This window comes from Rhinolophus hipposideros (genome assembly GCF_964194185.1).
Source record: "Rhinolophus hipposideros genome assembly, chromosome: 21".
Lineage (NCBI taxonomy): Eukaryota > Metazoa > Chordata > Mammalia > Chiroptera > Rhinolophidae > Rhinolophus > Rhinolophus hipposideros.
This window is the reverse complement of record NC_138067.1, coordinates 46,769,196-46,792,258: the sequence shown is the minus strand read 5'-3', so window position 1 is coordinate 46,792,258 and position 23,063 is coordinate 46,769,196. Positions and strand designations below refer to the sequence as shown.

The 23,063-nt window shown below is 43.2% G+C and overlaps 1 protein-coding gene across 1 annotated transcript; it reads left to right on the top strand.

Annotated features, from left to right (window-relative positions):
• Positions 1-1,686: 1,686 nt before the first annotated feature.
• LOC308489934 (T-cell-interacting, activating receptor on myeloid cells protein 1-like) lies at positions 1,687-12,937 on the top strand (the record flags this gene model as incomplete). Its single annotated transcript, XM_081031549.1, has 3 exons — positions 1,687-1,849; positions 11,997-12,287; positions 12,603-12,937. 3 exons carry the CDS (start codon positions 1,687-1,689, stop codon positions 12,935-12,937), a joined length of 789 nt encoding a protein of 262 aa, XP_080887675.1.
• Between the last annotated feature and the right edge of the window lie 10,126 nt (positions 12,938-23,063).

Sequence of the window (23,063 nt, the reverse complement as noted above, 5' to 3'; positions counted from 1 at the left end):
CAGAGTCAGCAGTGGCTTTTCCCAGGCAGGGGGAAGGGAAGACAAGGCCCCTTTACAGATCTTTCTAAGGCAACTCATCAGGGGTCTTCATGGGTGTGGGGACAGAGCCTCAGAGAGCAGTTTCCAGGCTCTCGGCCTCACATAGAAAGGTGCTCACTCGGATAGTAAATGGCCATCAACTGTGATTGGATGGCCATCAGCTGTGGCTAGTTGGCCGCCAGCTGTAACCAGTGAGCCATTGGCCACTAATATAATTGCCATGGCTACGCTAGCAGAAAATGGGGGGCTAGCAAGATGATGGTGGCTGAGCTAGCAAGCAGTGGAGTACAGGTTGCGGACTGCAAAGAAGTGGACGGTGGATTGCGGATGGTGTGGCTCCTGCTTCATGTGTCTCCAACCCAGCTGCCAGTGAGAATACAGAGGTATGTCTCCCCTATCTATGGCTCCATGGGTGTTCCCTTTGGCTTCACCATATCCTGCGTTATGTGGGGAGCAGGAGCTGAGACCACGCATGACACCCTGCATGACATTGTCCTTCAATCTAGCTGTGGAGGGTGCAGCTCAGCTCCAAGTCTGGTAGCCATTTTCAATCTTTAGTTGCAGGGGGTGCAGTCCACATTCCTATGTGGTAATTGAACCAGCAACCTTGTTGTTGAGAGCTCGCGCTCTAACCAACTGAGCCATCCAGACACCCCAAGTATAGCACTTCCTTGAATCCTTTGAATGGGTCTAGGAAATTATTGAATGTGAAGGGAGGTGTACTGGGAATCTCCAAAGTTTTCAGCTACTGGTCATAAGTGCAGGTGGCCCGGGAACACCTGAGCTTGCAGCCGGTGCCTTAAGCGAGGGCAGTCTTGTGGGCACTGTGACCGTAACCTGTGAGGTCTTTGCTAACTCTGGATAGTGTGCAGCCAAACTACACTGATGCTCAGAAGTTGACCCTTCTGCAGTTGAGCCTTCAGATTAGCCCCCAGTCCTGGCATGCACCATCATCCCAGTCTTGTGTGGGTGAATTTCTGGCCCTTGGAACTAGGAAAGAATAATTGCATTGCTTACGCCACTAATTTGTGATAATACTGTAACACGACAATAGATAACCAATACACTCACTTATATTCTGCTGTGCACCGTTCCACAGAACGATGCCTGGGGCAAGGAAACGTCAGGGAATGATTTTCTGCAAAAGGAAATGAATGGGCATTTGAAACAGAGTTGGGTTCCAATTCCCACACCTACCTCTCCCATTTCTGCATCTTTGAGCTAGGGAGCCTACCTTGCCGTGCCTCAGTGTACCTATTTCCAATTCATATGGCCCAAAGAAATTTTACCACATGCAATCTGGCAGGAAGCACACTAGCACACTGTACAGTGAAGTAGACAAACTGGTCAAAATGTATGCATAGGTAAATTGGGATTTACACTTTTAAGTGGCAGAGACACAAATATTTCCTGACCTAAAGACAAAAAGCAGTGAGGGTAGCTCAGTGAGCTGGTATGGAAATAAAGGAAGTAGAAGCTTGTGGTTTCAGACCTTTTGATAATTTCATTTCGGGTGGACCCACTAAATAAGAGCCTGTGAGCCACACGTACCCTGTCCATGAGTCGAAGATGATTTTAAGTGCAGACAGCAGAGCGTCACACAAATCTGTGTAAACACCAGAGAACGTGGTACAGTACCCATGCATGATGGTTCTTCAGGACTGTGCTGTGAGGGTGGATCCCAGCAGGAACTGCATCGAGCTCTTTGCTGATGTAAAAATCGACCCCATGATGCCGACACCTAGTCGCAGACTCAAACACACTGATTACCAGTGTTGCTTTGTAACTGTGTCCAAGGAATTCTGGGGAGGTTTGGACCAGCTTGTCAGTATTGTTTATTGGTAATCGTGGAAGTGACGGTTTACACTTGGTCCTCTGAGACCCCCCAGAGGGCTCTGCCATCGGGGCTGGTAGTGTAGCAAGAATATTCAACATGTCTGTCATGGAGGGTGTCGTGTGGGGTTTCTAGTCCCGCTCCCCACATAAGAACACAGGATATGATGAGGCCAAAAAAGAACACCCATGGAGCCATAGGTAGGGGAGTCATACCACTATATTCTTGCTGGAGGCTGGGTTGGAGACACAGAAAGCAGGAGCCACACCATCTACAATCTGCAGTCCACTTCTCTGCAATCTGCAACCCGCACTTCGCCGTGCTAACTGCAATCCGGGCTTGCTAGCTCAGCCACCATCTTCTTGCTAGCCCCGCATTTGCTGCTAGTGTAGCCATGACAGTTATATTAGTGGCCAATGGCTTACTGGTTGTGGTGGTCCTGCCACCACGGATCGAACGGTACCTGGAAGGGGGAGCGGGAATGCAAAAAGAGACACACACACATATGATGATGCGGCCGGTCTCCACTGATAGTGGAGCGCTTTCTTTATTTTCCTTCACCCATTTATATCCTTTAGGTACATGCAGTTTAACATTCACTGGCTTGTGTTATCTTACAGAGAGTAAATTTTCTAACTTTTTCAAAGAAACTACAAATCACTACAAAACTTCTCCAAAGTAATTACCACAAGAAAGAGACTACCAATTATCCTGATAGTCACCAGTTATCTGTGTCTGGGGAAACGGCCACTCCCCCCTCATTCCTAAGCAACTTGCAAAAACACTCTCAAGGTTTTTATTGCAGAGATAAGGCCTTAGCCATAAATTGAGCCAGACCACCAGACTCCAGAGCAACAGTAAATAATGGCTCCCCACAACTGGTTACAGCTGACAGCCAACTAGCCACAGCTGATGGCCATCCAATCACAGTTGATGGCCATTTACTACCTGAGCCAGCACCTTTCAATGTGAGATCCAAGAGCCTGGAAACTGCACTCCTGGCTCTGTCCCCACAAATACCCACGATGGAGTAAGAAACCTCAGCCAAGGATTCACTCTGGGTTTCCTGGTTCTGAGGTGTTTTGTGAACACGGTGATAGTTTCTGATCTAAGAGAGAAAGCCCATCCATGCAGCCCTTGCGATGAGAAATTTGGGACTCATTCCTGCTGTCTGGGCATCCTTTTTGTCAGGGAAACCTATTGTCATTTTAATGCCATATGTATCGCTACTATGTCATATGCTTTTCCTGTACCACACAGTAGACTCATCAGCATTGCCATTTGGGTTCTGTATCCTGTAACAACTGAACCCTAACCGCTACGGCTAGGGAAGAACTAGTTGGCCTTAGTCCTTAGTTCTGAGCCCGTGAGCAATGCCTAGCAACCTGAATGTTTGCCCAGGATTTCCAATATTCTCTTAGGCACTTAGATGAAGCTAAGTGCCTTCATCTCCTCAGCAGAAATTCTGCGGGCTCAAGACTTAGGCATTTACGGGGTTACCTGTTTGATGCCTGAAATCTGAGAGAGACAGAGGAGGGTCTTCTGTGAGTCAAGTTCTGCAACATAAGTGTGGGAAGAATGTGTTGCAATCAGCGACATCAAGTTCCCAGAAAATGGCTGTGGGAAAAGGGAACTGAGAGGTCAGAGGAAAGTTGTAATGGCCCACCCTCAAGTCAGGGGTGATGCTGTGACCATCCCAGCTTTTCTCCCTTCTGCAGACGGCAAAACTGAAGACAGACCCCCAGACAGGCTGACGTGCCACTAGGGGGCATATGCATAAACTGCTTCTGTCCTCTGTTTCGGTAAGTCCCATGAGCAGTACATGGGGATCTGAGAAAATAACATAATTGGTGAGAGGTTATAATTGGGAATGGAAAGAAATAATCACTTCAACTGTAGTTTACTGAGTACATATTAAATATCAGACATCTTGCCAAGATTCATACATTACCTCTAAACCAGTGCTTTCCAATTTTCTTCCTTTTTTTCACATTTATTTACCTTTTTAATTTTTTTCTTTTCAGGTGTACAAAACAATGTAATAATTAGACAATTACACCCTTCACAAAGTGATAACCCCCAAGAAGGTGAGGGGGATTAGAAAGCACAAATTGGTGGCCACAATAGTGCCACAGGGATATAAAATACAATTTGGGAAATATAATCAATAATGTTGTAAAAATTTTGTAGGGTGCTTTCAAATTTTCAACAACTGTTGCTCCAGCAGATTTTTGCTGTGTCTCAACTACCCATAGTTCATTGGCTGGAGGTTGTTCTTAATATCACTCAGACTTTTTGCTTCAATAAAAGTGTTTAAGATAGAAACTTTGTGTCAATACTATGAATAGAGATGCATTGTCAAATAAAAGGTACCAGAAGTACACACAATGAGAAGGCCAACAATGCTACCATATTTTAACAATATACACTGTTTCTGGTCAAGCTTTCGAGCCTGAAACCTACTATTTCTTTGTTATAGAGGCAGTTGGCCATGATGGAGAGATATCAGAGGCTAGCTTCTATACTGACACATCAAAGGCACTATAAGAGTGCTTACTGCATGCTGTCATGCAATGCTTCAGTCCTCCCTCCTTCCACCTATCCTCATACACAAAACCAACGGGAGGTAGCCTAGCCCACATTTGAGAAATACCATTCTGATCCTCCCAACGACAACAAAAACCCTGCAAGAGAGAACTAGGTCCACTTTTGCAGGTGAGGAATCAAATCGGAGTTTGCAAATGGACCAGACTTGGCTCCGAGTACACAGGCGGTGTCCAAGGAAGCCAGATTTCAATACAGAACTGCCTAGCTCCAAAAATCTTTCCAGTTAGCCATGCCATTCACTTAAAAGGGACACACACGTGGGGTTCTTGGTATGGAGGCATCCTACGAGTGTTTGAAAGGCCATAGTGTCGGAAAAAGCCTGAGGAGGTAAAGATGGGTGGTTCAGAACGCCCCCAGGAATGGAGCTAGGATGTAACTCAAAATGAGTATTTTCAGAAATCAATAAAGCTTGACATCCACACAAAAATCAGGAGAGGAGAACTTGCTGTGGCATCGTCCTTTGCACTTGGCTTTGTCCTGTTGCCATAATTTCGGACCCCAAGACTTCAGGCCACTGTACAGAGCATGCCTACATTAGAGGCTTACCTTAGGAGGATGCATGTGGCCTGCAGACTCGGCTCCTGCACACACTGCCTGTGGGGCCTGGGAAACACAGGTCAGCATCTCAAAGCTTCCTCATGTTTCAGGGTCAGCTTCACAATCGGGTCCAAGTGTGCATGACACACAGCAAGGCATACTCCATGCTCGATAAACTCCATGCTCGATTTTCTTTTTGGATTCCCAGTGTCTCTGGACAGCTCACACAGCCTGCAGACTTTCTAAGTCCCTAAGACTTGACCATCTCTTTTGGAGAAGTGCCTGAGTTCATACCATCTGCTTTGCTTTTGCCATGACACGAGGCTGATGTTTACTGATGGTCTTTGACCTGCTACGCAGAGAGCAGAAGTGGCACCTACCAGCCCACCCGACATGGTCTACTAGAAAAGGAGAAGGTCAATGCTGTCGGTTCCACTTCCTCTTTGCCAAACAGGCGGGGGACAAAGGTCCAGGTTCCCAGGGTTTTGGTGCTCAGAGACCAGGCTCTCTCTCCAGAGCTGGGATCATGCTGCCTCCCAGGTGCAGCGTCTAGTGAGTTCAGGTGTCCACAGGTATCTGCTCTCTCAACTCTTTCCCTTTTTCCATTCTCTGTGGATTCACTGACTGTGAGAAAAAATTTTCTTTTCAATACCTCAAACACATCCATTACGTTCCTTTTTTATAGTGGTAAAATATATGTCAATAATATTTATCCTTCTAACCATTTGTGAGTGTGTTTAGTTCAGCGGCATTAAATACATTTACACTGTCATGTACCCATCATCACCCAAAACTTTATCATCCCCAACACAAACTATCACTGTTAACCAACAACCCATTCCTCTTCTTTCCCCACAGCCCCTGGCAACCTCTATTCTACTTTCTGTCTCTATGAATCTGCCTGTTTGAGGCACTTTTTATAAGTGTAATCATAACAATATTTGTCCTTTTTTGTCTGGCTAATTTCACATAGCATAATGTTTTCATAGCACGTATCAGAATTTCATTCCTTTATATGGTCGAATAGTATTCCATCATCTGTATAGAGATTTTATTTATCCATTTATCATTTGATGGACACTTGGGTCTTTTCACCTTGTGTCTATTTATTACTTTCCATTTCCAAAATGTAATATTTTTAATTGGGCCATGCAATTTTAGCACAAAGGCCTGGCAACTTTCCCCTTTTCACTCCTGAGATACAAAACTCTTTAGTCCACACAGGAGAAAAAGAGGAAATCTCTTAGAAACGCTTAACCAACATCCATTGAGTTAGCTCAATCTCTTTTTTACACTAATCTTTGTAAACAGGCTTGATGTTAATTTTAAAGAGATCTTAGCACACAGGTAAAGCTGTATCAACCACATTCGGGTACTGATGGCAAGCTGGCTGCAAATGGTCAGAGATGTACATAATCACTTTTACTCAGAAGTTTCTAAGTCAACTGATTTTGAATTTCTATGTTGCAGTTTTGATAAAATTTTTCAGGTTCAGTTAAAGCAGTGGTTCTCCATTTCGGCTCAGTATTTGCATCACTCAGGAGACTTTGAAAGTTTGCTGCTTGAGCCCCATCCCAAGCAACTCGATGCAATGCTTTTGTGGTCTGGTCTGCCCACTGTGATGTTCAATGGCCCCCCAGCGCAGGCCAATGTGTAGCCAAGATAAAGAAAAACTGAGCCGGAGTATCGTACAAAGACAGCCGTATGTGGCACAGGGGAGGGAGGTAAGTTTTCCCCTTTTTGGAATATCTATTGGGATTCTTTGAGGCTTGTGTTAGGACACCAGGCAGCAACCTTCATCCAGTTTGGAGAATCAAAACATGAAATGACATAATGGCAAAGATGGGTCAGAAACTTTTCAGTTTTAAGGCTGATGTTGATGTAATAAGACTCACTCCATCTTTGATCGAGCCCTCACCAAATGGACGTTGGTGATGATGGTGAGGTTTGGGAATGGACGTATGGGGAGGCTGCATCTTCTCACATTCTTGTGTCTCAAAACTATTGCTATCTCCAAAACATTGTCATTTTCAAAATGGTTGATGTGAGAATACCTGGTTTCATTTCATGAATGTGGTGGTGGCATTAAACCTGTAGGTCACGTGAGAAGAAAAAAGGGACATGCTGGAGCAAAGATGCCACCACCCACATCAAGCTTTCCTTCCCCCGTGGTTGTAAAACTGAAGACGAGTCCTTAGAACAGCCAGTATGGTCCCTGAATTCCTTTTCTTCCTCTGCTTTGGTAGGTTTCTTAGGATTGATATATTGGAATTCGAGACAAGGGTAGATTGACTAATTGAGACATGTGAAGCATACAACAGAAATAACACCGTGGTGTATATTTATTGATTGCTTCATACATGACAGGAGCCGTGCTGCACGCTTTACAGCCACTTACAAATCAAATGTTTTTCAATATGCGAATATGTACATTCTCATTCATGATGGTGCACTATGCTTACAACACCTTCGTGTATTTAACAATGTATTGACCCCGAGTCAACACCTTTTCTTTAAATACACTTATTTGCAAATGGAAACATAGTAAAACTTTAAATACTCCACTGTCATCTACCAAAAAAAAAAGGTTACTATGAAAAAATAATACAATGGAAAGGCGATACAATGGAGGAATGTTAGCAATTCTAACCTTATGCTGTCCATTGTCAAGTTCCTGAGCCCATGGATGACTGTTTCCCTGTCACAGAGAGTAGTCAGTGATAGAGGGGTAATAACGTCCACCGTCAGCTGAGCTTTTCTCCTTTCTGTGATCAGAAGGGCTCAACGTGGTCTGAAAGGGCAATAACCTTCTCATGCCATGATTAATGCTAGAGAATCCGGTCACTGCACCATCTAACATCATCCCCCAGAGCGCCTGTGGGAAATACCCCTCAGATCCTTTCAAACAACCTGTGTGATGGGAACTGGCCCCCAGTGATAAGTGAAGCCCCTAAGACTGAAGGCTGAGGATCCTGCAAAGAGTGAGCAAAAAAGTCAAAATGCAAGCCCAGGCGCTCCGCTTCCAAAGTCATTACTGTTTCCACTAGGCTATAACAGGAAATTAAGAGGGATACAGGTATGGGGTCTTCTGAACTACAATGTCCTTGGGCTGGGTGAACAGACGCTGGGCTGGGGAAATTCTAAGGACATGAAAGAGGAGGGTGTCACTCCGCTGGGTGAAAGACCAGTCACCAAAGAGCCCCTGTTATCTGATGCCATTCCTATGAATGTCCAGAAGAGGGCAGTCTATAGAGATAGAAAGTTGATTAGTGGTTGGGAGAGGCAGAAGAGGGAAGCGACAAGAGTATGGGACGTCACTGGGAGGCCCTGAGCATGCTTGAAAGTTGACTGTGTGATGTGTGCACATATGTGTGAACATAGGAAAGCCATTGAACCGCACACCTTAAATGGGTGCATTCTATGGTATGTGAATTATGCCTTGATAAAGCTGTTTATAAATGTCCCTGGGTGTAGAGCTGGGCGCACTCAGGATGTCTGTTTGCAGTTGCCAAGGAACCCCGGTTTCTTCATTCAGGGACAGTGTGTGGTGCCTGGCCTGGTTTGGTCACAGTGACTTAGCTCTCAGCCTTCACCCTATTTCCCCGATGCCTAGGCTCTACGTAGTCCACAGGGCTTTCTTTCTACCAGAGCCCCACCTGGGCAAAAGCAAGAACCTCCCTTCTCAGGCTCTCTGACCGTGTTTCCGGGGAAGTCACGTATGTTTTGTAGTCTCTCCCCCTGCATAGGCTGTTTGAACTGCATTTGAAATACATGACAAGAGCTAGGGCTGATATCTGCATCTGTACAGGGGATAATTAAGAGCGATCTGTAGGGCTGTCTTTATGATTAGAGACCATATGTGTGTAGTAAGTCTTGTTATTTCCACGGGGAAATGAACCCTTTTATCATCACCTCTCCTTCCCTTGGCTTGGGCACTATTTCTGTTGGAAATTTCCCCAGAGCGTTCTCCTCATGTCAGTGGACAAAGTATATCCCTTCCTTCTCCTATCCTTCAGAGCTTGTGTCCCTGTTGTCGGGTCCTGAGGCACCCCTTATAAGACTTCTGAGACGATTTTCCTCTTATCTCAGAGTAGGTGATGTGCAAAGATGAAATGAGATGAGACCAGACAAGATGAGATGTCCTGTGGTGGGTGAGCTGATAAGCAGCCAGGTGGCTCAATTCTGTACCCCACTGTATCCTTCCAAGTACACTGGGCAAAGCCTCCTGCCTCAGAGGGTCACCCCCACTTGAGGGACTTACAGGGTCCCTGTCTGAATCAGCAGTGTCAGCAGACAGAGGGGCTGGTGTCCAAGGAGCAGGACTTGAGTGTCTGAATATTTTAGAATCTTGCTTGGTTCTCAGCCAGGGGATGTCACGTGGACAGCATGGTGTTCTGTCGGATTCACTGAAAACTGCTTCTTGATGCCTTCTGATGATATCTCCTTATCTGAGCTTACATTATAGCGTAAGCCGGACTCTCACACTGTAGTCCCTCTCTCTGCCCTGATCTTCCAACAGCCATGGACAACTTAAGGAGGCTTCATATTCTTTGACTCTCTGAGACATCAAGTCAGTCCCATAGAGGAGACTTCATCTCACCAGTAAACGTGCTCCCTGTGCTCCGTGACGTTAGAGGATATTGGTGTTTGACGTTGGTCTCCACCTTCTGTCCAGTTACAGTAACAGCTGAAGTGGCGCTATTTTGCCCACCCAGCGTGGTCCATTCCCCTTACCTGGGGAGGCTCTGCTCTGTGGGCTCCACCCACTCTGCAGAGGTAGGCCAGGGAGCAGAGATCCAAGCCCCAGGGCTCTGATGCTCAGGGACCAAGCTCTCTGTCCAGAGCTGGGGTCACGCTGCTCCCAGGAGACTCTGAGTGAGTTCAGGTGTCAAGGTGTCTGCTCTCTACGCTTTTCCTTTCTCTTTCTCCGTGGTCACACTGACTGGTTAATGACACTTCAGTCTAGTGCTATGGCACAATCCACTGCCTTCCCTTTTTCAGACCGTAACGTTTAATTTTCTGGACATATCCATGTGTTTGTAGCAGAAAGCCGGGTAACTTCTTTTTCCCCCCTTGAAACACCAATTCCTGTTCCTCCATACAGGAAAAACAGAGGAACTTTCTGTTCTTAGAAATACATGTCTAACTAAACTTCTTGTTAAGTTAATATCTCTGTTATCATAATATTTGTGTTCAGGCATGATATTCTCAGGTGAATTTAGCACTCAGGCAAAAAGTGGACCACCCCCCTTGGCATTTCAAAAAGGAAGAAAATTGACTTTGGTGAACACACAAAGCAATGTACAGATGATGTATTATAGAATTTTACAGTTGAAACCAATATCATTTTACTAACAAATGTCACCCCAATAAATTTAAATGAATGAATGAATGAATGAATAAAGGATGGCTGTGAATGGTCAGAGATGTGTGTAATCACTTTCACTTGGAAGTTTGTTTATCAACCAGTTGATTTTGAGTATCTTTTACGGTCCTTGACCAGTGTTTGTTCCAGTTCAGATGGAGCTGTGGTTCTCCATGTTGGCTACAAATTTCTGTCACTTGTATCAGACATCAAAAAGTACTGATGTCTGAGCCCCATTTGAAGACTCTGATTTATTTTCCTGTGGTTTGGTCTGCCCACTGGACTTTTTAATTAGCTCCCCAGGGGAGCCCAGTGTGCAGGCAAAGTTAAGAACCATTGGTTGGAATATCCTACAAATGCAAGTGTACGTGAGACAGGGGAGAAACTATGTTTTCCCCTTTTCTGGAATATCGTTTGGCTTTTTTAAGACTTATTTTAGGGCACCAAACACTGAACTTTGTCTCAGGTGGATATCAAGGGATGAAAACACATAATGGCTAAAACTGGATCACAAACCTTTAAAGACTAAAGCTAAGGTGGTCACAGCCAGCACTAGCCATGACAGAGCTTCCTCTTTGTGTCAGCCAATTCCTTACCCCACCCAATGGATGTGGGTCATTATGGTGTGAGGTAGGGATGGGGTCAAGCGGGGTCAAGCTGGTGGGAGGAAGACAGGAAGGTATTGTAAGGTTGCATCTTTTTACAACCTGGTAGGATCTCTCAATCATGCTTAAACTGGAGCATCTCATCAGTCAATGTGCATTTGTGGAAGTCCTACTATGGGTCAGGACCTGTGAAAACACTGGGGATAATAAGGTGAATAGCATGGAGTCCTTGCCTTCCAGCTACTTACATTTAGTAACATCTTGTGTCCCCAATGGCATGAGATACATAATTTTCTATGAACTCTCTTTAAAAATTACAACCAAATGGTTCTGTCTTAATTTATGTTACCCAAGGCACCAAACAGCCTTTAATATGAGGATTCTTCTATCACAGATGAGTGTCAGGAGACTCAGGCCTACTCAGGGCCTCGGGCCACAGGCCCATCACCAGGCTTTCATAATCTCCCTCATGATTTATGCCTCCTACCCAAGACCAAGAGATGTAGAAAACATAACACAGACTTTAACAGAAATGGTAAGACTAAGAGAAGATCAAGACAGAAGATGAAAACCGGAGGATTTGTGGAATTTTGCGGAAACAAGAAAGGCCCTGGAGCCTTGGAGGTGACAGTAGCATAGAGAACCTCTGTGAGAATGATGGAGGAGCTCAGAGCAGAGCTGAAGCCAGATTCCAGCGTGGGGAAAACAAGAACTCCCATATGCATGACCTCCAGAGGTCCATCCTCAGCAAGAGCCCCTGGGATGGTCCCTCAGAGATTGGAGCAGGCAGAAGACGTGGGCTCCAGGCAGGAGCTCATGTCTCACAGACAATTCCTCTTTAGGGCTCTGTGTTGGCCAAGGAGACATAAGAAATGGTGAGTGTTTCTTCAGTTAAACCCTCCTCCATCCTCCACCCCCAAAGGCCCCATTTCCCCCTTTCCCTTCTTTAAATGGGCTTCCCAGAGCAGTGAGTGAACCAAATCCAGCCCTGGACTCCACTTCCTTCCAGAGTCACTTCCCAGGCCCTCCATCAGTGCCTGGCCCAGCTCGGTGGTTCCTGCCAATAGCCAAGTGGCACTGCGATGCTCAGCTCCTACCAAGGATGGAAACTTTGTTCTCAGAAAGAACGGACGTCCTGTGAGGTCCCTGCCATCTCCTGACTCCCCAGGGGGCCTGGCTGCGTTTCACCTCGCTGATTTGAAAACCAGTAATGCTGGAGAGTACGCCTGTGAATACTACCGAAGAGGGAGCCCCCATATACGGTCACCGCCCAGTGATGTCCTTTTACTACTAGTGACAGGTGGGGGCAGGGTGCTCAGAATGACTTACGGCCTTCCTAGCACAGGGATGAGGGAGGATGAGAGGGCCCAGAGGGGTCTCATCTCCAGTGTGGCTGGGGAGGGGGAGATGGACAAAGAAAGGAACAGAGTTGATGAGCTTGGCTTCATCCAGGGGCTTGTAGGAGGGAAATCTCCTTCCTGGAATCAGAGCACAAAGAGGGTGAGATCAGATGTCCGTCACTTCCCACACTCCCTGGGAACCCTGCCAGGAGAACAAGGCTGAAGGGGGACCCAAGGCTTCTCCCCACGACCTCACTGCCTTCCTTCTCTTACAGGAGACTTCCAGAAACCTTCCCTCCAAGCCCACAAAAGGGGTAAGGTGACCGCAGGGGAAAAGGTGACCCTGAAGTGCCAGGCGCCAGAGTATTTGACCGAGTCTATAACGTTTGCTCTACTGAAGAAAGGAACTTCAACAGCCATACAGCTCCAGAGTCCAGCAGGAAAGGAGACAGACTTCTCCGTTCACAATGTGACAGTCGGTGACACTGGGAACTACAGCTGTGTGTACTTCCAGACAAGGGCTCCTTTCTGGGCCTCAGAGCCCAGTGATCACCTTGTGATCTGGGTGACAGGCATTCTGCAAGATTTTGAGGACTTTTTAAACATATAAATAGATTATTTGATCTGTCATTCTGATTCTCATTTCTTAATTTCCACTCCTTTGTTTTTCTTCTTCATTCTTGGATGATTTCTCATGCTGTGCTTCACAATTGTCAGTTCCACCATTGTCACAATTCCTTCCACCATTCTCTGTATCTATAAAAGTTTTGATTCAGCTTGGCGACAGTGATTTATTCCCAACAATTCTCTCGTTCTCAGAATGTGATGTTCCACAGTCTTTTGCTTCAGGGAGATGGGTGCAATGTCTTTTTTTTTTTAATTAATTTTATTGGGGTGACAATTGTTAGTAAATTTACATAGATTTCAGGTGTACAATTCTGTATTACATCGTCTATAAATCCCATTGTGTGTTCACCACAGGAGCATTTGTGACAACATGGATGGATCTTGAGAGTATAATGCTAAGTGAAATAAGTCAGACAGACAAAGCAGAGAACCCTATGATTTCACTGATATGTGGTATATAAACCAAAAAGAACAAGACAAACAAATGAGAAACAAAAACTCATAGACACAGACAATAATTTAGTGGTTACCAGAGGGTAAGGGGGTGGGGGTGGGTGATGAGGGTAAAGGGGATCAAATATATGGTGATGCAATGTCTTTTTTAAAAATCTCACGGCACCTCCTAGGAGAATTTGTCTGAGAGTATCTTGTTTCCTGCCACAACACACTCTATGTTTCAGCTCTGACATTCTCTTTTTAACTGTTGTCTCCCCATATTGTCAGGGACTGTTTCGTAATTAGATCAAGGTCAGTATGGTCAGTGCTGAGAGGTGGAGGGAGCTCCCGGACCCTGGGGGGTCATTATGTATTTCTCCCCATGGATTCTGCCTTCAGGGAACATTGCTGTTGATGGGTTCAAAGGCACATTTCGCAGGAGTTGGGATGAGTGAGATGGGGTGATACAAATGCAGGCTTCTCTTCAGGAACTGGGGCCAATGGTAAGCTGAATGGTGAGCCCTTCCTGAGAGAAGCTGAATACACAATGGTCCAGATACTTACCATGTTTCCCCCAAATTAAAGATCTAGCCAGACCCTCAGCTCTAATGCATCTTTTGGAGCAAAAATTAATATAAGACCTGGTATTATATTATATTATATCATATTAGTATATTATATTATAAAGACCCGGTCTTGTATTATAATAAAATAAGACCCGGTCTTATACTAATTTCAGTTCCAAAAGATGCATTAAAGCTGATTGTCCAGCTAGGTCTTATTTTCGGGGAACCACGGTATCTACTAAACTCAGATTTTCCTAAGCTCACTGCATGCCGCTTCTGGCATGAAGTTTTGTGCTCTGAGGAAGGGTACTGATGCAGCCACTGAATTTCAGTGCTCTGTGGAGCAACACTGGCCCTTTGTGTTGATCAAATTTCTGGGATATGAAGGGAGAAGGGAAAAAGGAATGCAGAAAGGTTTAAATGAGACAAAGATCAAATAAATGAAGAAGAGAGATAGGCAGAGAAAATATAAAGCAGATGAAGAAAGAACTGCTACAACTCTCATAAAATCCTACATTCTGTTTCCAGTGACTAAAATTTTTGTGAAAATACAGCTGAGCACTGGCCAGGAAATACAGTGGGCACGTGAGGGTCACATTGGGCAGATCCATTGAGAATGAAGAGTATCAGTGGTGACCCCCTTGTCTCTTTTAATTTCCCCTGGTACCACATCAAGAGATTTCACCAAGAGTAACCTCATCGGACTGGCCATAATTATGGTTACCTTGGGAGCTTTCCTGGCTGAAGCCTGGCTTAGCCAGAAGGAGTCTCCAGATGGATCCAGGTGAAACTGAGCACTTCTCTTTTTCGTGGGCAGTTGTAGTGACACGGGGTTCTTTAAACACCAAACTCTGCCGTGGGGACTTACATTTTGCATTATGGGCACGAATAGAATTTTAGGGGCAATTTTTCTCCACCGGGAGTGATGGTTCTGATCACTGTAGGAATGTGTAGTACCTGTTTTCCTTTCTCATTAAACAGCAGTGAAGACCCAAACACTGTGGAAAGAGCAGCAGGTACTATCCATAACACCCCTTCAAACATCCTAGATGAGGAGGATGAGGACAGGGGGTGGCTCTTCATGGTGGACAACCTGTATTTGGAGGCTGTGAGGAAAAACATTATTCTTCTTCCTCCCTTCCATGATCTCAGGTCTATCATTCTCTACCCACAGGTACCACAGCTGCCCAGGGGGAAAATGAGTGCTTGATCAAGCCAGACTTGCTGACTCGGAACAGTTCCATGGAACCTGGATTCTCAGTTCTACTGACACTGTAGGACAAGATGATGGCTTTCTTCTTCCTGTGCTCTTCACCTGGGGCAGACGACAGGACTGAGCAGGAAGACTCATCTAACACATTTTGTATGACTTGGAAAATACTTAAAACCTCAGAGTCAGGCTGGGTTGCACATACAGTCTTGTCTGCAGGAACTGTTCTTCCATTGAAAAGTGGGGAAAGATGGCTTCCTGTATGATATTTATTACTTCTGCTTCATTCTAGTTTGTGCTTCAGGACCAGCAACTGGTCAAATGTTGAAGTTTCTGTATTTATCAAACATGTCACGTGTGTGTGCATGTATGATTTTTAAAAATTTTTATTAAATTTATTGGGGTGACATTGGTTAATAGAATTATATAGGTGTCAAGTGTACAATTACATAACACATCATTTATATATTGCAATGTGTGTTCACCACCCAGAGTCAGTTATCCTTCCATCACCATATACTTGACCCCCTTTACCATCTTCCCTGATAGAAAAGAGGACCATTCTTTTTTTTTTTTTAAATATGGAACGCTTCACGAATTTGCGTGTCATTCTTGCACAGGGGCCATGCTAATCTTCTCTATATCATTCCAATTTTAGTAATGTGCTGCTGAAGTGAGCACGAAGAGGACCATTCTTTGGTCAAGGGTATACGAGTAGCTGTGCTCCTGTCCTAGAACCTCCAAACAAGCTCTCAAACATGTCTTTTAAATTTTATTTCTTAAACTCCTAACATTTTACCTAATTTGGAAGAATTCCACTCTGTATCATAGATCAATTCGCTCTTGAGTTGTCCCCAGTAGTCCTGGTACAGGTGTAAAATGCCATCATTTTATTTTCAAGATCTGTTGTTTCTTGTTCATAACCTTGGTTTTATATAAATGCTCATTCTTAGTTTAGAATTATCCCCTCTCTTATAACTCTGGAGATAAGCTTATGAAAATCAATGTATGTAATAGAAATGATTCTCTCAAATATAAGTTCGTTTCATGAACTGCCTTTCACTGTGCTGGCTTCCATCAGATCACAAATGAATCTTGTTTCTTCTCCCACCGTTAGGGACAGCTGAGACCCTCCTTTCATGGCTGCAGCGCTGTGTATAACATCAGGTAAGGAAGCCTGTTTCTGTCCACTGCACTTTTCATGGTGTGAAAGATGACTGGAGCTCTTTCTCGGCTGCATATCTTATTGCTAACCTCAGTGTGGAGGCTCCAGGTATCTTCACGTACAAGGAGAAGTTTTCTGTCCCTTCCATTCAATTAGTAAAACTCAGGGCTACTACTAATAGACCCCCTTTGGCTGCTATCTGGTCAAGTGTAGTCAAAATGGACAGAAGTCTGGGTGTATAGCCAGGATGGGTGTGGTACATCAAAGAGACGTCAGTTGCTCACTCTACAAACACCTCTTGCAGCCGTCTCCACCTCGGCCACCCACGGAACAGCTTCAGCGATGCTCCCACTCCCGAATGTGTGGCTGTCCATGTCTATTTTAGATTGTATTTTTCCTCTTCAATCAGATCCCACTTTTGAACTTCTTATTTTGAAATCCTTGTATTCACAGACAGGAAGTTGCACAAATAGTACAGATACTTGTACTTCACCCAGTTTCTCCCCATAGTTCCATTATGCATCCATTACAATCCCCAAACCCAGGAGGAGACATGAGTACAATGTGCGTCTACAGTTGTATGTCATTTTGTCACATGTTTAAATTCATGTAGACACCCGCACAATCAACATACTGATCCTAGTCCATCACCACGAAGATGTTCCTCATGCTATCCCTTTACAGCCAGACCCCCTCGGCTACCAACACCGTTCTTCAACCCTGGCAAGCACTATTTGTTCTGTCTCTAAAATTGTATCATTTTTAAAATGTTATGTTAATGTGATCAGACAGCATGTGTTTGTTTTTGATACTATGTTATTTACACAACCAAAGCATGTGAGGCTTTGAGATTTTTTTTTTCCTTCTAACACAATGTCCTTGAGATCCGTCCATGTTATTGTAGTACCAGGTCTGTTACTTTTCATTGCTCAGTAGTGTTCCGTGGTGTGGATATGTCATAGTTTAACTATTCACCTGTTGAAGGACTTTTTGAATGTTTCAAGTTTGGGGCTATTGCAAATAAAGCTGCCAAGAACATTTATGTACAGAATTTTGTGTGGATATAAAATTTCATTTCTGTGGGTAAATAACCAAGATTGAGATTTCTGGGTCGTGTAGAAAGTGCCCATTTAATTTTATATAAAACGACCAAATTATTTTACACAATGGCTGTACCATTTCAATTCCCAGAAGCAATGTATGAGAGATCCACTTTTGTCGCGTCCAGCGCAACATGGGCAGTGAGGGTGCGAGAAGGGGCAGCTTGGGTTACGTTTTTAAGAAAGAAACAAACAGAGACTTAATGTAGTTAAATCTCTCCGAAGGCCAGGGGTCTCTCAGTCTCAGAGGACTGGAGCCCAGAATAAGGCCGACTGGAGGTTTTTAATGATAGGTCTACAACTACAAGAAAGTAACATTGTTTCTTACACGGTCTGTGAGACTCATACATCATAGGAGACAAATGTTTATTCCAATCACCCTTTGTCTGTAAACAGCTGAAGCGCAAGGACCCATGATGTCGTACTTAAGGTATGTACCTTCTCAGGGTCAAGTCTTTCATATTGTAACAGTTCCGTTGAGATAAGTGGAGTGAACCGATCTTTGTTGTCCTCATGACTTCTCTCACAAACAGGTGACAGGGAAAAGCCAGAGCTGGCAACAGACTTTCCCAGGCAGGGGCAAGGGCAGGCAAGGCCCCTTCCCACATTTTTCTAAGGCAGCTCATTGGGGGTCCCCACTTGGTTCCACCTGGCTTAGGTTGTATCTCCCCTGAGATATCTTACCCCTCTTTGGCTGCAAACCATCTTTTGGGGACCAGACAGAGAGACATAAGGTGTAAACACAAGGATGGAACAGAGTCCCAGAAAGGCACAGTCTCACAGACTCTTCTTTCCTTAAGGAAAGACACAGAGGGACAGTTGGCTAGGCTGTTGTGCGAGTACACACTTTCTCTCCACCTGTTCAGCATTTGATATTGTCATTATTCTTAATTTAAGTGTCCTTATTTATGGGTTATGTTATCCAATTATCTATCTTAATTGGTGTTTCCTTAATGGCTAGTGATGCTGAACATGTGTTTACTCGCTTATTTGCCATCATATAATCTCTTTGGTGAAATGACTGTGACTTTGGTCCATTATCTAATTCTGTTGATAAAAATTTAGATTTTTTAGACATTCACATAACTTATGCAGTGATCCCCCAATAAGTCTGGTAGTCATCTGACTCTTCATCTTACAAAACAGAAGCTCTATACGCATTAAACAATAACTTTCCAATTATAACTAATTTACCATTAACATTTGAGAATTCTTTATACATTCTAGATAGATAGTCCCTTTTCATCCTCTTAATAGAGTCTTCTGCAGAGCAATAGTTCTTAATTGTCCAACTTGATGTTTTTCTTTCACAAGTCATGCTTTGGTGTCATGTCTAAGAATTCTTCACCAAACCCTGGATTCTGAAGATTTTGCCCCATTTTTTCAAAGGTTTTGTAATTTTATATTTTAAATTTATATATTCAATCCATTTGTATTTTGCTTTTATAAGGTGTGATATTTCCATAGACTAGGAATAGAAGGGAATGTCCAACCTGATAAAGGACATTTATGAAAAACCTACAAGTCATACCATATATAGTGGTGAAAGGCGGAATACTTTCATTGTAAGGTCAGATAGAAGGCAAGGGTATTCATTCTCAATAATTTCTTCAACAACGTTCTGGAGATTCTAGCTAAAGCAATTAGGCAATTTTTAAAAGCCATATAGATTAGAAACAGAAAAAGAAAAACTGTCTTTATTCACAGGAAATATAATGAACTATGTAAAAATAACATTTCAGTGGTCACCAGCATTGAAGAATGGTATTGGGAATAGAGGTGGGTGTCACTGTAAAAACTCCCATGTTGTCTGATCCCTAAGAAATCTACAAAAGGTAACAAGAAATAATGTCTGATGTTGGCAGGGTAACAGGATATAATAATAACAAAATTAAAAATTGTGTTTATATGTACTCACAGTGACCCACTGGAAATGGTAAGTCAGAAAACAAAATGGTTTAAATAACATCAACGACCATGAAAAACTTAAGGGTAAAATTTAGTAGACATGCCTGATCACTGCAATGTACACCTGAAGCTGAACAATAATGAATGCCAACTATAATTTTATATATATATATATGTATGTATGTATGTATATATATGTATGTATATACTTACAAGAGACGGAGTAAAGCATTGGGAGTGGAGACAGGGGAAATGTAATGGCTCGGTGCGATGTCAGAGAGATAGTGGATGGGGGGAGGGGGGCCCACAGTGTGAGGGATATAAATGATAAACGTCTAAGTATTACTTTGTCTTGTGCATCTGAAACTAATAAAAAAAAAAGAATGAGCACTAGAAGAACGAAAAGCAATTACTTCATCTGAAGTCACAAAATCTATAAAGCATCTTTTTTCTTACAATTCAGAAATAAAACAATGTTTTATGTTTTACTACTGGCATATTTAATCCACAGTGAAACTAAAATATGTGATTAAAAGAATAAAAACCAAAAGTATCAATAAGATAGATGGCTTCAATTTCATCATGCACTCTTGTTGTCCACGATCAAGTAACATCTAAATTACAGTCCCACCTTTTCAAGCATGACTCAAAGAAAATCTAGACACGTTGTTAGTGTCTGTAAAATTCAGGTGGGAAAAAACATTATTTTTTTAAATTTCGGCATAATATCTTTTTTTGTTAGTTTCAAGTATACAAAACAACATAATGACTAGTTATTTATACACCTCACAAAGTGATAACCCCAATAAGTCCAGTACCCATCTGACATTGTACATAGTTTTTACAATATTATTGATTATATTCCTCATACTGTACGTCCCCATGACTATTTTGTAACTACCAACTTGTAGTTCTTAATCCCTTCATAACCATCAGTTTGTTCTCTGCATCTACGTGTCTATTTCTGTTTTGTTTGTCTCTTGTTCTGATTTTTAGATTCCACGTGTGGGTGGAATCATATGGTATTTGTATTTCTCAATGTGACTTGTTTTACTTAACATGATACCCTCTGGGTCCATCCATGTTGTTGCAGATGGTAGGATTTTATTCCTTTTGTGGCAGAGTAATATTCCATTATATATATGTATATGTGTGTGTGTGTGTGTGTGTGTGTGTGTGTATATATATATATATATATATCACAGTTTCTTTGTCCAGTTGTCTATTAATGGGCATTTTGGTTGTTTCTGTGTCTTGGCTTTGTGAATGGCGCTGCAATAAACAAAGGGTGCATATAAAAAAAATTTAGTAGACATATGCCAGTGAAAATGGCAAAATTTGCTGACATTAGAGAAGATCTAAATAAATAAACTGTGCTCCTAAATCAGAATATTGAATATTATTAAGATGTTCATTCTCTCCAAATTGATCTACAGATTCAACACAAGCTAAATTAACATCCCAGGAACCTTTTGATAAAAGCTGACAAGGTCATTCTAAAATGTATATGGAAATTTAAAGGATCTAGAATAGCTAGAATAATCTAAAAATCTGATAAAACAATACTGTTTTCAAGACATTTAAAAACTACAATAATCAATACAGAGTGGCATAGGCAAAAAGACAGGCGTATAGATAGATTAATGGAACAACCTAGGGAGTTCAGAAATCAACACATTCATCTATGGTAAACTGATTTCTAAACAAAAATGCCACAGTAATTCAATGGAAAAAGAATAATCCTTTCAGGAAATGGAACAGGGACAACTGGGTATCTGTTACATTAAAAGAATAAACCTGACTCTAATCTGAAACCATCGCAAAAACTAACTTGAAAAAGGTAATAGACCTAAATGTAAGGTATAAAACTATACCACTTGTGGAAGAAGACAAGGGCACAAAAATCTATGTGATCTTGGGTTTGGCAAAGATGTCCTAGATAGAATACAAAAGCTGAAGCCACAGAAGACAAACTTCCCATAATTTATATGCTTCACCAAAATTCCAAACTTTGGCTTGAAAAAAAGATGTTAAAAAATGAAAAGGCAAGTCACAGACTGAGGTAAATATTTGCAAACATGTCTGTTAATGGGCATGTGCCCAGATTATATTCTTACAACTCAGTGTCAAGAAGATAAACAACCCAATTGAAACATGGGCAGAGTACCGAATCAGATAGTTCAACGGGATATGTATGCATATCCGATAGCACATGAGAAGATGTTATCAAGGAAAATGCACAATAAAGCCACACTGACCAAATAGGTAGAATAATGAGCCCAGAAACAGATCCAGACACTTACGGAAGTTTGCTTATGACACAAATGTCCTATCATATCAGTAGAGAACAGACATAGACTGTTCTATGTTGCATCAACGAATATTTTGTCGGATTAATCTTTATGCTGCGTTCTGTCGTCTGCCCCAGGTGAGGAGTACAGAAAAGGAAAGCCGTCACCTCGTCCAGGAGCGGCTCTCCATAGAGCTGAGAATGCAGGTTTCATAGGAAGCTGTTAAGAATCAGTGGGTCTAACTTGATCAAACACGCATCGTCCCCCTGGGCAGCTGTGGGGCCTGTGGGAAGGACAGACCTGAGATCAGGGAACCAAAGATGATGAAGAATATTATTAGCCCTGGCCTCCAAACACAGTCTGTCCACCAGCAGGGAAACGGCCCCCACTCCTCATCCTCCATATCTAGGGGTATTTGAAAAGGTATGCTAGTACTTGCTTTTTTTCTTCTTCCACACTTATGGGGGCTTTAACTTGTGTTTAATGGGAAAGGAAACTCAATGCTAAGTGTTCATATAATCAGTAGAGCCGTCCCATAGTCACATAGCAGCCTAGCCGACTGTCCCCCCTGTGTCTTTCCTTGAGGAAAGAAAAGTCTGTGAGACTGTACCTTTTTGGGACTTTGCTTATCTCTGTTTTACACCTTATGTCTCTCTGTCTGGTCCCCAAAAGATGGTTTGCAGCCAATGACGAGTAAGATTCCCCACAGGGGAACAACTCAAGCCAGGCGGAACCGAGTGGGGACCCCCAAGGAGCTGCCTTAGAAGATCCAAAAAGGAGCCTTGCCTGCCCTTCCCCACTGCCTGGGAAAAGCCACTGCTGACTCTGGCTTTCCTCTCTCACCTGATTGTGAGAGAAGTCATGAGGGCAATAATATCAGCTCTCTCCACTTATCTCAACGGAGCTGTTACTACATGAGAGACTTGTCCCTGGGAGGGTACATATTGTAGTTAAGACATCATGGGACTTTATGCTTCGGCTGTTAACAGACAAAGAGTGATTGAAATAAACATTTTTTCTGCTATGATGTATGAGTCTCACAGGCCGTGTAAGAAACAATGTTACTTTCTTGTATTTGTATGAGTGTCAATAAAAGCCACCAGTCGGCCCGATTCAAGGCTTCAGTCTCTGGTGACTGTGAGACCCCTTGGCCTTCTGAGATTTAACTGCATTAAGTCTCTGTTTCTTTCTTTCTTAAAACTTAACCCAAAGCTGCCCCTTCTCGTTCCCTCACTGCCTGTGGTGCTCTGGACACGACAGTCCCACATGGTAAAGAAATACCCCACCTAAAACACTATTGGTTCTTCCGTTGAGAAACACAGGAAGTCTCCATGGTGAAGTTTAGTGTTTAAAGAACCTGGTGTCACTACAACAGCCCACGAAAAAGAGAAGTGCTCAGTGTTTCACCTGGATCCATGTAGAGACTCCTACTGG